The 14,336-nt window shown below is 37.7% G+C and overlaps 1 protein-coding gene across 1 annotated transcript in view; it reads left to right on the forward strand.

Moving 5' to 3' along the window:
* LOC126884316 (splicing factor 3B subunit 2) overlaps positions 1-14,336 on the forward strand; it is a 157,681-nt gene that overhangs the window by 32,667 nt on the left and 110,678 nt on the right. The window contains exon 3 of the mRNA XM_050650255.1: positions 12,865-13,112. Within this exon, the coding sequence (XP_050506212.1) occupies positions 12,865-13,112 (248 nt within the window). The remainder of the gene's footprint in view (positions 1-12,864; positions 13,113-14,336) is intronic.

The following is a 14,336-nucleotide window of genomic DNA, read 5'->3' on the forward strand; positions in this document are numbered from 1 at the left end:
TCTTATATAACTTTTATAAAAAATGAGTGCGACTTTAGGGTCAGCGCCCCATTTAATTTTAGTTACATATTTCAGCATATTAATACCTTTATCACATCTATTTTTTAAATAATGGATGTGTTTGGTCCATAGCATTGTAGTGATTTACAATAGGGTAGTTAGTATTATTTACAGAGGGGGTTTGGTTAGTAGTACTTAATCTATGTCGTGTAAACCACATCACTGCAGATTTTTCTGGAGATATAGATAGTCCCATATCTCGCAGCCAATTTATAGTCTGAGACATTGCATTTTTAACATTACTGAAACATTGTTGATATGAACTATGGACAGTGTATATATATATCGTTTGCATACTATATTACTTTAATTTCATCATCTAAGATGAAATAGAACATAAATTAGAGGACGTACAAAGTGGATTCAGGAAAGGACACAACACACAAGACCATATATTCACCATGCAACGAGTAATAGAAAAAGCATTAAAGAAAAATAGAGAAATATATCTGAGCTTTATAGACAAGGAAAAAGCATTCGACTTAAGAAAAGATATTTGGGAAAGCCTAAAGAAGAAGCAAGTAAGTGAAGAACTGATAGAAGCAACAAAGAGTATAAACATGAAAACAACAATTACAGTAATAATGTTAAATATACATTCAGAACCATTTGAAACAACTCAAGGAGTTAGACAAGGGGGAAGTCTCAGCCCAGTGCTATTCATAAATGTAATAGATGAGATAGTGAAAGAATGCAAGAAAACTTTCAAGAAATACTGCATCGGTTGGAACAGAATGCAAATGATAGACGCTGAGATGTGTATATTTGCAGACAACATAGTATTAATTGCGGAAACAGCAGAAAAACTGAAATACAACTTAGAGAAATGGAACCTAGAAGCAAGCAAATAAAACTTAAACCTAAACAAAGAGAAGACTCAGATAATGAAAATATCAAGGAAACAAGGGACGGAAGATCAAATAGAAGTAATGATAGACCAACAAAAAATATACAGACAAATTCATACAAATACTTAGAAACAGTAATCAACAACAAAGGATACATCGAGGACGATCTTAACAACAGAATGGAAAACACAGGAAAACTATTCCAAGCACTAAATAGAGGATTCCATAATAACAAAGAAATATCAACAGAGACCAAGATGACAATATACAAAACAATATACAGACCTACGGTGACATATGGAGCAGAAAATTGGATATTAAACAAAAGACATCAGAGCAGAATTCAGGCAGCAGAGATGAAATACCTAAGAAGAACGATCGGAGTAAAAAGAACTGATATAATCAGAAATGAAGAAATAAGAGAAATACTCAAAATCAAACCGATACTCGACTCAATCAAGGAGAAAAAATTGGCATGGTTCGGACATCTAACCCGGATGGACAATAATAGACAAGTAAAAAGAGTGTGGAACGCCAAACCAATAGGGAAGAACAGAAGAGGAAGACCCATTAAAGAATGGAACAGTGACATTTCGCAGATACTGCAGAGTAAGGGTAATACTTGGCAGGAAGCAACAGAGATGGCATCCAATAGGAAGGAATGGAGAAAGTTCGTTAAGAGCTAGGACAACTCAGACGATTGTAAAATATTGTAATTTATTGAATTGTATTATATACGGCCCAACACCGAAAGGTACAAATGGGTCTACTGATTAAGTAAAGTACGTAAAGTAGGTTACAAAATAATATAATTAATTACAGGAAATATCTGATTCATATATAATACAAAGGAAATACCTATCCATTCAAACGATTCGTTTTACACTCACACATTTAATTAAATTTTTTTGCAGAAATATCATAATTAGTTTAAAAATGTTTATGTTATCTTCACTTAGTAGTACATTTAAGTTTCGGGGCGCAGCTATTTTGATTAATTTATTGTGCCCCTTCATTTTTAACTCCAAATATCTCGAAAACTAATGATTTTATCATCACGAATCAATATTATATTATTTACATAGAAAGTATTGGAGAATCGAAAAATTGCGCTAAAATAGTAATTTGGCCAGTCGCGTAGAAGTGGGAAGGGCCAACCATTCAATTTTCCCTGTCGTACGCCTCTGGTAGTGGCCAAAACGTTTATTTAAAATAATTTAGTAGGATGAACCTACAATTTCTGACAAGTATGATAAAGATATGTCAAATACTTTTAAAGTACTGGATACAAATAGTTAATATTTAACCCAAATCAGTTTTAAAAATTATTTTTACCCAGTACTTTAAAAGTGTTACATATCCTTATTACATTTGCCAAGAAGTGTAGGCACTGTACATCCTACTAAATTATGTTAAATAAACCTTTCTGGCTACTACCAGAAGCGTATGGCAGGGGAAAGTGAATTGTTGACTTTTCCCAAATTCTACGCCACTGTCCTAACTGCTATTTTAGCATATTTTTTCTATTCTCCGATAATTTCCATGTAAATAATATACTCTTCATTCGTAACGATAAAGTAATTAGTTTTCGAGATATTTGAAGTTAAAAATGAAGGGGCACAATACATTAATCAAAATAGCTCTGCCGTTTCATTTTCAACTTCAAATATCTCGAAAACTAATGACTTTATCGTTACGAATGAAGAGCATATTATTACATAGAATGTATTTGGGAGTAGAATTTGGGAGGAATCAACTATTCACTATCCCCTGTCGTACGCCTCTGGTAGTAGCCAGAAACGTTTTTTCATCATAATTAATAGGGTGCACAGTACCTACACTTTCTGCCAAATATGACAAGGTCATATGTCAAATCAGGCCCGTGCGCAGAATTCGTTTATGGGGGGGGGGGTTTTGACATGTGTATCATGTTAGGTTATGAAGTTAATAAAAAATAATAAGAAACTTTTCTTATAAATGAAGACATTTTATTGTGTCTTGGTCTTGACTTGATATTCAGTTATTATATAATAAATTAACTCTGCGAGGTGTAGAAAAAAACTTCTCCAAAACTCTTTGCGGATCGACCTCGACATCGCGATGTATATTGAGCGAAGCTAATCCGTTCAGCCTATCTTCAGACATTGTTGACCTGAGGTAAGTCTTGAGGCGACGCAATGTTGAAAAGGAGCGTTCATTCGTTGCTGTCGTTACAGGCAGAACTGCCAAAAGGCGAAGCATTTGATGTACATTTGGAAACGCATCTCCATTGCACACATCGAGTGCTTCAAGCGAATTTTTAACGTTCTTTCCGGCGATGCGTTGACGCCAAAGTTTGACTTCGTCTACCCAGATGTCACGGGAATCATCCCGCAAAATTGAAGAGTATGGTTCAAACAGTTGAGCGCAGGCTTCTTCATTGAAATTCTTCATTTTGTTGGGGAAGAGGCAAGCAAAGTTTGATAAAATTTTGCGGTGATTCAAAAATCGATCTTGTATATGGGTCAGAAACAAATCAATGTATGGGATGTAAATCGTTATGCGAAAATAATCTTGAACTGAATCAGTTTGTACGTTAGAGCGTTGAGTCTGTTTTGACGCGAGCCTTGGTTTCCGCAGTTCGATGTCGTATTTTGCGCTGATTTCGCTCACGGTTTTGAAAATTCCTCTGAAGTCCTTTTCGGCGTTTTCTCTTCTTTCAAGCAGGACTTGTTTCGCAGCATCAGCCAGTTCGATAGCCTCGCCAAGATCCTGGTTTTCGGACTGAAGTACTCGACTGAGAGACAAAGTCAAAGAATGTACTGAGCTCAAAATATGCATGGAGATCTGGAAATTAAATTCAAAGAATGAAGAATATACAAACATCTTATAATAGAGAGCTGGTAACGTGCTAGTGTGAGTCTTGAATTTTACCTGGAAATTTGCAGTTTTTATTGCTGAAAGAAGTTGGAAAGCTCCAGATGAAGTCGTCGGATCCTTCCAGGTGGTCGAAATCACATCAAGAGCGCGAATTACTGCTGGTTGTAAGTGCAGATAAGTTGCGACAGACTCGTGTTGCTCTACCCATCTGGTTTTGATGACTACGCCAGTGCTCATAGTTGCACCTACGCAAGATTCTACGTTCTGTTCTCAACAACCTCTCTTGTTTTTGTCTTGAACAAAGAGAGTAGATACATGATTTGTACTCCATGACGGGTCGAATAAAGGTCTTGTAAGTGTGAATGAGAGTCTTCTTGTGTGTCTTGCCAATTTTTCCCGAGAGAGCGTTGAGAAGTCTGGCCCTGTTCCTTACCCTATCTAAAGTTGCCTTTAGATCTGCGTCCCAGTTGAGAGTCCTGGTGAACAGTACTCCCAAATAGTTCGCAGTCGGGCTAACAACAAGCCTTTCTCCCAACAGTCTCAGTGGATATTGGTCGTCTTCATTGGCTATGATTCTATTTGACACAGAAGGGGCGCGAAACACAATTGTTGTTGTTTTGTTCGCGTTCAGCGTGACTCTCCACTTACAGCACCATTCGCCGACGCCGTCCAACAGAGCCTGGGCTCTTCTGAAGAGGAGTCTTGGGTTGTATCGAGAGGTTGTTGAGAGCAGAGTCGTGTCGTCTGCATAGAGAAACAGCCGAGTACCTGGGATATTTTGGTTAGTCATGTCGCTGTTGTAGATGATGTACAACAGCGGTGCTAGGACTGAACCCTGGGGAACTCCAGCTTGTGGAGTGAAGGGGGTGGACTTTTGATCGCCTATTTTAACTCTGACAGTACGGTTGTGGAGGTAGGAGTGTACAATTTTGGTAAATTGCAATGGTAGCCCGATGTCCAGAAGCTTCCGAACAAGCCCGTCGTGCCAGACCTGGTCGAAAGCCTTCTGCACATCCAGAAATGTGGCTATGGCGAATGAACCATCGTTGATGGTTTGAGTAACTTTGGTAGTGAAATCTATTAATGCATGTTTAGTAGATTTACCTGACTGGAATCCGTATTGGAATTTTGGTATGATATTGTGGTTTTCGAGAAAGTCATTGAGCCTCTCTTTTAGGATTAGCTCAAGAACTTTACCCAGAGTATTGATTAATGAAATTGGTCTATAGGATTCCACGTCGGTTGGGGGTTTGCCTTTTTTCAAAAGCATGATGGTGTTGGCCACCTTCCAAGGAGTAGGAAAGTGGCTGTTTTTGAGACATGCATTGAATATTTTAGTTAGAAGAGGAATGATACTCTCTGGAAGTTTTTTGAGGCACCTTCGGTTGATGCCATCAGGTCCGGGAGCGCTGTTTTTGCCGATTTGGCAAAAGCTCTCCGTTTCCCTGTTTGTGAGGGGGTCCATGATAGGATCATAGACTGGAATGTAGTGGTTGAGAGTAACATTTACAATGTATTCTGTGTTGAATTTAAATATGCGATCAAAGTTCGGGTTATCTGGAGTTTGAAAATTGTTTTGAAGCGAATTTCTGAATGCTTCGGCTTTCCCTTCTGGGGAATTGACTATGTGATTGTTGACCAACAGATGGGATGGTTGAGATAGTTTTTGTTTTGTTAGGACTTTGAATTTTTGCCAGAATTTACCTCCGTCTCTGTAGTCCAGTTTTGAGGTAGTATCTTCCCACCGGCGAGCCGTTAGGACAGATATCTCCCTCTTTATCCTGGCACAGATCCGGTTGTACTCTGTTTTGATTAGTGGGTTTCTGTTGACCTTGTATTGACGTAGAAGACGTCGTTTTTGTTGGATTTTGGCAATGATGTATTGTGGAAGTGCCGGTGATGTATAGGTTATTTGTTTGAGTGGAATTGCGTGCGTGATCGCCTCAGTGATGAGGTTCTCGATTTCGGTTGCACTGGTGTCGATACTATCGTTAGTATCGAGTTCGCCTAACCTAGGGAGATTTTGTGTGATGAAGTTTTGGAATTCAGTCCAGTTAGCGTGACGATAGTCTCTTATACATCTTGGAGGGTTTGGTTGTTTTGGAATTAGTATGTCGGTGTCGACAAGAAGAGGTAAGTGGTCTGACGTTATTGAATCGCCTATGTGGCATCTATCCCCGAACCGATCCAGAATGTTACTAGTAACTAGGATGTGGTCGACAATAGAGGCCCCATTGGCGTTCAAAAACGTGAATTCAGTGTTGGTGATTCTTGAAATGGGAAGGTCTAGTAGATAATCCGTGAGGCGGATGCCTTCTGGGTTTAAACGGTGATCACCAAACTGAGTGTGTCTACAATTTAGGTCACCCATCAGCACGGCCTTGCTAAGCGTTGAAAAATACTCAAGCAAGTGCCTGCTGAGTGGCTGACCCGGGTGTTTGTAGTAAGAGACTATCGTGAGGGTTTCGTTATTGGGGATATGCACGTCAATTGCCAGGAAGTCCACATCAGGTGGACGAAAATTTTGTGGGAATGTGTGTGTGGTGTGCGGTATTCCGTGTTTCACGAGAATACCATTCCCACGTGAAACCTGACAGCGGCTTCGATGGATGATCGAATATCCTGCGAAGTGTGGATCGCTTTTCGACAGAGTATCTGTGAGTGCGAGGATCTGGATGTTGTGCTTCGACAGGATATTCTTGATGAGGGGTCTCTTTTTGGAGAGACCCTGACAGTTGACTGTGCCTAGGGTGAAATCCATAAAGGGAGGGTTTTAGTGGTTGGAGCGGAATGTCACCGTGACATTGCTCCCGTACCCGTGGACCACTGTCGAGTGGTCGTAGACTTGGCTAATTAGATTAGCCGTGATTGCAGCGATATGTTCGCGAAGTTCGGGCAACAGGTTCAGTAGCAGAGCAGTCTGAATCGACAGGATGTTTTTCGTTTCCGTTGGGAGTTCGAATGGAGGGAATGATCTTTCGATCGTTAGTGGCTGTATTTCGTGTTGGGCGGAGGGGATAGTGTGTCTTTGTGGACACTTGTTGGAGTATGCGGGGTGGTCGCCGCCGCAATTCGGGCATTTGGGTTCCTGCTGTTTGGTGCAGGCGCTGGATTTGTGGTTGCCGCCGCAGTGGGGGCAGACGAATGCTTTTTGAGGGCATTCGTCGATAGAGTGTCCGTTAATGCAGCATTTGCTGCAGTATTTTGGGGTGGGGATTGTAGGGTCGGAGCCATGTGGAAGTTCGGCATTGTAGATTTCGCCGTCGAGTGTTATGCCTCGGCTCAAAGCAGATGTGAATTTCTCCAAGGATTTGGTCACCACCTTGATCACCTTAGAGTCTTTGCCTGTTTTGTAGGCTTTGACTCTCCACAGTCTTTCGACTGGGAATTGTTGTTCGGTGAGCAAGTCGGTGACCTCCTGCTCAGAATAATCCACATCGATACCAGTAATGCAGAGGAGGTATGTGGGCTCTTTAGTGGAAGTATTTGCATTTCTGCTACGGCTGTGAACCGTAACCATGGTTTGGCCAGTTGCTGTGTGGATAGCTTTTTCTATCTCCCCTGCATTTATCGGATTGAAAAGTCGAAGGTGTGCAATGCCATGAGAGAGTACTTTACAAGAATGGATTTTGTTGGCTAAGAGAGTGGTGGCATTTATTTGCCGAAAGAAGGTGCGTTTGTTACACAGATCTTTTGGGAGATCTTTGATAAGATATTCGGACAGAGTAGGATCGTTTATGGCGTTTATGACATTTTGGTTTCTGGCTTGAGTTTTGGGGCGTGGATTGGCTGCGGCATTGGCATAAGACATTTGTCTTAGTTGTCTTCTTTGGAAGACGAAATCGTTGGGTTCAGGATTGTTGGAAGCGCTGATGGATGCTTGTTGTTGAGAGGGTTGCTGTTGCGTGGGTTGTTGTTGAGATTGTTGGGGTGCTTGTTTAGACGGTTGGGTGGGAATTTTTGGTATAGCACCCTGCCTATTCCGAGTGCTCTGACGCTGAGGACCAGCCTGTGCTGGTGTTAAAGGCGGAAAATCGTGTGCATATCGCTGCAGAAGGGGGTTGGAGGCGTCGTCCCGCTCGATGCGGAAGTAGGCCTCGCGATACTTATCGCGGACGATTTGCATCTCCGCGCTAAGCGTCTCGAGGTCCAGCTCCGCCGTGACACGGTTGTAGCCTCTGGGTGGTGGTACAGTGCCTTCCTGTTGCAAGGAAGCGAACTGGTTGGCTGTAGTGGTGGCTGTATTGGTGGCTGTAGTGGTGGTAGTAGTGGTGGCAACGTTTGTCGAGGTCGTCGTCCGAGGACGAAGCGACCGGGTGGAACTGACGGACCTTACTGATGAAGGCATGACAATTGGGAGGATGCAAGTCTAGCGATCGGAGGGCACCTCAGCCTCAAGGTGTTCTGGGGGGTAAACCCCAGGGATAAAGGTGGCTTGTCCACCCCTCCGTGCTTTTCCGGCGTTAGACAGTGACTATATCTACCTGATGGGTGCAGTTTACCCTGCTGCTGGTGGGTCCCTCGTTGTAAGCCTTTTTCGCGGTTAGTTTGGCCCCCTTACTCGCACTTGTTCTTGGAGCCGTATGTGAACACTAGGTAGAGTTCGGGGCGAGCGAACTCGCTCGAGCCCAGGGCCAGAGTATTCCTCTGAAACCCCGCAATCCGTCTACCTTTTTGGTTTACACGGCCAAGCGTCGTTGGTTTTTCACACTGAGTCCAAACTAATCGCTTAGGGCTAACCGTGCGCCGCTTCTTCAGCACTTGGTGCTCTCAGGCTTCTCGCTGTTCGTCGGTAAGAGTGGGGTGTGCTAGCAGTGACCTTACTCTTCGACGACCGGATCGAGAAAGCTGTTCATACTGAATTCATTATCTTTATATATAGGGTTTTTCAATGTACTGAAAGAATTCTTGGAATTTCTCAAACATGATTTTATAAAACATCGTAGTAGGACAATAATATTGTTAAGAAGTACGTCGAAAATACACATATAACAGATGTTCGGAGGAAGTAAATACATGATAAATATCCAATTTTTGCAAAATCATAAGAAAGTCCGGCTTTAGTAAAATCGTATTTTGTTCATAAAGTTTGAAAATTTCGTAGGTTTGATGTAGATACGTTTTGTTGTTGATACATTCATGAAAAGTTTATACTAGCAACAAATATGCATTATTTTCAGTTTTTTGTACCCCAGTTAGTTTTTTAACAATTAATGAGTGTGACATAAAAATAAATTGTTTTTTCGTTATCAGCAATTTTCTAAAAATATAACTGAAAAGTCAATATCATATTGAAATAAAAAACGTATCAATGATAATGCTCCGAATAAAAATCAACGAAACCTTCACAATGTTCTAATTGCAGTTGTGAATCGTGCCCGCCCTAGAAATTCAAATAGATTTTCTGATATGAAATGACCTATTATATAAATTAAAATATACCTGTCCTGCTTCCGTTTCTTGCTTGCATGCTTTTTTTTCTGCAGATCCGGCCTGAGTTTGAACCGTTGGAAGTTTATCTTGATTACATTCACCCACGTCCTATCAATAAACAAAAGGTATCATCAATACTATAAACTGTAGCACAATAACCTGCAAATCCTTGCTGTGATTGATATTCTACTGAAATCAACAGCATTCGATACTTACATTTTTGTGTTCAATCCGCGGTTTTTTACACAAAAAGCGACGAATGTCCATGGTAAAAAATATGAGGATCGAAAATCAATCAATGTCAACAAACAGTCAACAAATGTCCGCACAGCTCGAACAGCTGACTAGTCAGTTCGAGTCAGTTGTATCGATACTATGGAGACCTACACAGAGGAGAGGAATCGAGATAGGACGACCTTGAAATTTGTGTACACTATTTTGCCTGTTTGCTTGGTTTGTCACTAGGCGGAGTTGGCGTAGAGATAGATGCTAGTTTTGCATTGGAGTGAATGTGAAAATTTTGAAAATAATTAATTATTCGTAGTTAATATAAAATTACTGGTTTTGGTGGTTAATATTATTTAAATATGAGTGCCAAGAAAGCTTACACTAAAAGAACTTTCTTCGTACCGGGATTTATATCGAGTTATCGTTGCGTTAAAAAATTCAAAAGGGAACTTAACGAAGTTAATAGACTTTTTTTATAATGATTTGTCTTTATGTTATTTATAACGTTCATGGATTATATTCGTTTGTATGTTATTTCGTTCGGTGTAAATAAAATTTGTGTATTATCTACCTATTATTGGTTTTTATTTTAACATTTTAACCTGAAAATGGTAGTGATAATCGGAGGATCTTGAAAGTTTTTCTGTCGAAACAATGCATTTTTTGAGACAAAATATTTCACAAAAATTAACATTAATTTTATAAAAGTCAGACTGTCGGTCTGTAGTTAATTTACATATTATATTTTTATTAACTAAATTTAAACATCAGTTAGCCCACAAACGATGCTTTGCGTTTCCACTCCTTCTTACAGGTCTCCATAATCGATACTATCGATGGTTGCATTCACAATGACACTGATAATAGGAGGTAAAAAAGGCGGGAAAATTCAAAAAAAACGTGCACAAGATCGAGAAAGTTGAGAATGTCGGAACAAAAATTGACAACAAAATATTTATTATCAAGTCGGTTTGACTTTCGTAGAATAAGGACTATTGCTAGTGGAAAATTATGTGGAAAAATTCTCGATGGGGGGGGGTTAGAACCCCCAAAACCCCCCCCCCCCCCTGCGCACGGGCCTGTGTCAAATAGTTTTAAAGTACTGGATAAAAATAGTTACTAAATTTTTAAATAAAACACCATGTAGTGCGGCCGATATGTGATACAATTGCACATTTAATGATACAAGCATATAATTTGGACCACATATACTACACATATAAAGGTTCAAATTTAGATATGAGGCCATCTCAGATTTTACCTTTTACAAAAATGGCGGGGATTCAAAATGGCGACTATACATATGTGACTAATAGCACGATAACTTTTGAACGAGAATTCAGATTTCAACCAAATTTGGTATATAGGTTCTTTTTTTGATTTACAAGATGGATGTGGTGAACCAGAAGAATCGGTTTACCAGAAGTTGTGTTTTTACTGGTTGTTTATGTAAAAAATATGTTTTTTTTTTAATTTTTTCCCTCTGTATATATTAATTTTTCAAAAAGGTAATACCGCAATTAAATAGAGCATAAAATTATTTTGTAGAAAATATTTTGAAAATTTTAGTTATGTTAATTACCATTTAATAAATGCATAATGTATCTTCACATGTACCTATGTGTGACAGATTCGTACAAATATTATAAGAATTATTGTGAATTTAATCGTAGAAGCATATAATTTGGACATATACTACACACATCAAGGTTCAAATTTAGATAAAAGGCCATCTCAGATTTTACTTTTTACAAAAATGGCGGGCATTCAAAATGGCGACTATACATATGTGACTAATAGCACGATAACTTTTGAACGAAAAGTCCGATTTCAACCAAATTTGGTATATAGGTTCTTCTTTTGATGTGCAAGACCAAAGTCTTGAACCGGAAGAATCGATTTACCAGAAGTTGTGTTTTTCCTGATTTTTATGTAAAAACATGTTGTTTTTCCAATAATTCTTTCACCCTGTATATATAAATTTTTCAAAAATTTAATACCGGCGTTGAAAAGAGCGTAAAAATATTTTTAGGCAATATTTTGAACTCTTTAGTTACGTTAATTACCAATTAATAAATGCATAATGTATCTTCACATGTACCTATAAACCTATGTGCGGCAGATTCGTGCAAATAATATAAGAATTATTGTGCATTTAATGGTTATATCATATAATTTGGACCACACACACTACACATACAAAGATTCAAATTTAGATATGAGGCCATCTCAGATTTTATCTTTTACAAAAATGGCGGGCATTCAAAATGAATCTGACGCACACAGGTACATGTGAAAATACGTTATGCATTTATTAAATTGTAATTAACATAACTAAAAAGTTCAAAATCTCTCGTAAAAATTATGTTTACACTCTTTTCAATGGCGGTATTAACTTTTTGAAAAATTAATATATACAGGGTGAAAGAATTGAAAAAAACAACAGATTTTTACATAAAAAAAAAACAGTAAAAACACAACTTCTGGTGAACCGATTCTTCCGGTTCAAAACCTCGATCTTATTCATCCAAAAAACAACCTTGATGACAAATTTGGCTGAAATCGGACTTTTCGTTCAAAAGCTATCGTGCTATTACTCACATATGTATAGCCGCCATTTTGAATACTCGCCATTTTTGTAAGAGGCAAAATCTGAGATGGCCTCATATCTGAATTTGAACTTTTGTATGTGTAGTATATGTGGTATAAATTATATGCTTCTACCGTTAAATTCACAATAATTCTTATAATATTTGCACGAATCTGCCACACAAAGGTACATGTGAAGATATGTTATGCATTTATTAAATGGTAATTAACATAACTAAAAAGTTCAAAATATTTTCTAAAACATATTCTTACGCTCTTTTCAATGGTGGTATTACCATTATGAAAAATTAATATATACAGGGTAAAAAAATTGAAAATAAATTATGTACATAATATAAAATAGTTTTACATGAAAAACCAGGAAAAACACAACTTCTGATAAACCGATTCTTCCAGTTCACGACATAGACCTTGTAAATCACAAAAAGAACCTATGTACCAAATTTGGTTGAAATCGGACTTTTCATTCAAAAGATATCGTGCTATTAGTCACATATGTATAGTCGCCCATTTTGAATGTCCGCCATTTTTGTAAAAGGCAAAATCTGAGATGGCCTCATATCTAAATTTGAACCTTTATATGTGGCCCAATTTATATGCTTGTATCAATAAATGTGCAATTCTTATAAATATTTGCACGAATCTGCCGCACTAATGTAACTCAGTGGCGAGCCGCATTTTATCTAGGTGATTTGGGTTTAATCGTATTATTTTTAGGTCTAGAATCTATAACTCAGAGATTGGATATTATTAATGAATCACCCTATATAAATATGTTTTTATGTATTTGTATTCATAATGAACTAATGCAATAATATTATTTTAGATTCTGAAGACCCTGTCCCTTCAGCACAACTGCCATCTCTTCTATCACTAAAAGTTATTCCACCAGAACAAATAAATACACAAGAATCATCTGAAGTAGTTCTTCCACAAGCTTTAGAAGAAGTTCTCGCTTTAAAAAGTCAGAGGCAATTGGAGCTTGGTAATGAAATAGATGCTGCGAATACAGAAAATCAACAAAATCAAAAGAGTTCTGAGAAGGAACCTCTTTGGGAGAAGGATGATAATGTGGTAAGGGTTACATATTATTATGTTGTATCATATGGCACAAGTGATATAAATAAATAAACACTTGTGTTAAGGAAAAAAATTAAATAGAGATTATTTTTATGAGAGGAAAAACTCTAATGTATACTAAAATCACAATAAAGATACACTAGAAATAAACAAACCAAGACACGTTGAATGTTACGAGGAGCACTCCCGAATCATAATTTAGAATGTACTACATATAAACATTGTAAATCCCGAACAATGATTTACCAAGTTTATATATTGTAAATCTACCCCAGGCTGTGGGTGAAAAAACGTGATATAATTCAGGGATTTTTGAAACCTATCAGGTGTTGCAAAGGACGATGCCAGGAATAACTTCTACTAAAATGTAACCAAAAATATTGTGCGCTTTTTTTTTATTGCGATTTTCATTTGTTAAATTTGCAATTTTAATTGATTTTTAATTTTGCAGCTTAGGATATTGATCTTAGAGAAAAACTTTTTAATAGAAAGTTGTAGTAAATTAAAAAACCTACAATTTGAGGTATAGTAAGTTTAATTTCGTTAATTGGTTATTGCAAAACAGCCTGCGAAAGGTCCAAAATGGCCGTTTTTTACAATTGCATTATTTATTGTACAAATAATTTTTTTTATTTTTTAAAGCTTTAAAATGAAGATCTTTCAATTCCAAACATAAAAAAACTTGTAAAGCCAGATTAACGAATTTGTTGCTTAGATATTATAAATTGTTTATCCCAAGAGGTCAAATATCGAAGGCTATAACTTTTTGAAAAAAAATCGTAGAGAGTTGGTGAAACATCCAATCTCCTTCTAAAGAGTTATATTTTCATATTCTGATGTAAATAAATGCGTAAAACATGTCTAAACCTCTAGTTTTTGGGTTTGAAAATAAGGGGGCAAATTTCGTTATAAACATTTAGAGCTGAAGCGGCCCTGTACATCCTATGAGTTTCTAACTTACAGATTATTGTTGGTAAAGATGAAACGAAGATTTATAAAAAAATAAAAAATTTCTACGACCAACTGAAGCCGAGATAATTTTTGGGTTTGAAAATAAGGGGGCAAATTTCCTTATAAACATTTAGAGCTGAAGTGGCCCTGTACATCCTATGAGTTTCTAACTTACAGATTATTGTTGCTGAAGACGAAACAAAGATTTATAAAAAAATAAAAATTTTCTACAACCAACTGAAGCCGAGATAATTGTTTTTTTTTTTT

This window comes from Diabrotica virgifera, chromosome 5 (genome assembly GCF_917563875.1).
Source record: "Diabrotica virgifera virgifera chromosome 5, PGI_DIABVI_V3a".
NCBI lineage: Eukaryota > Metazoa > Arthropoda > Insecta > Coleoptera > Chrysomelidae > Diabrotica > Diabrotica virgifera.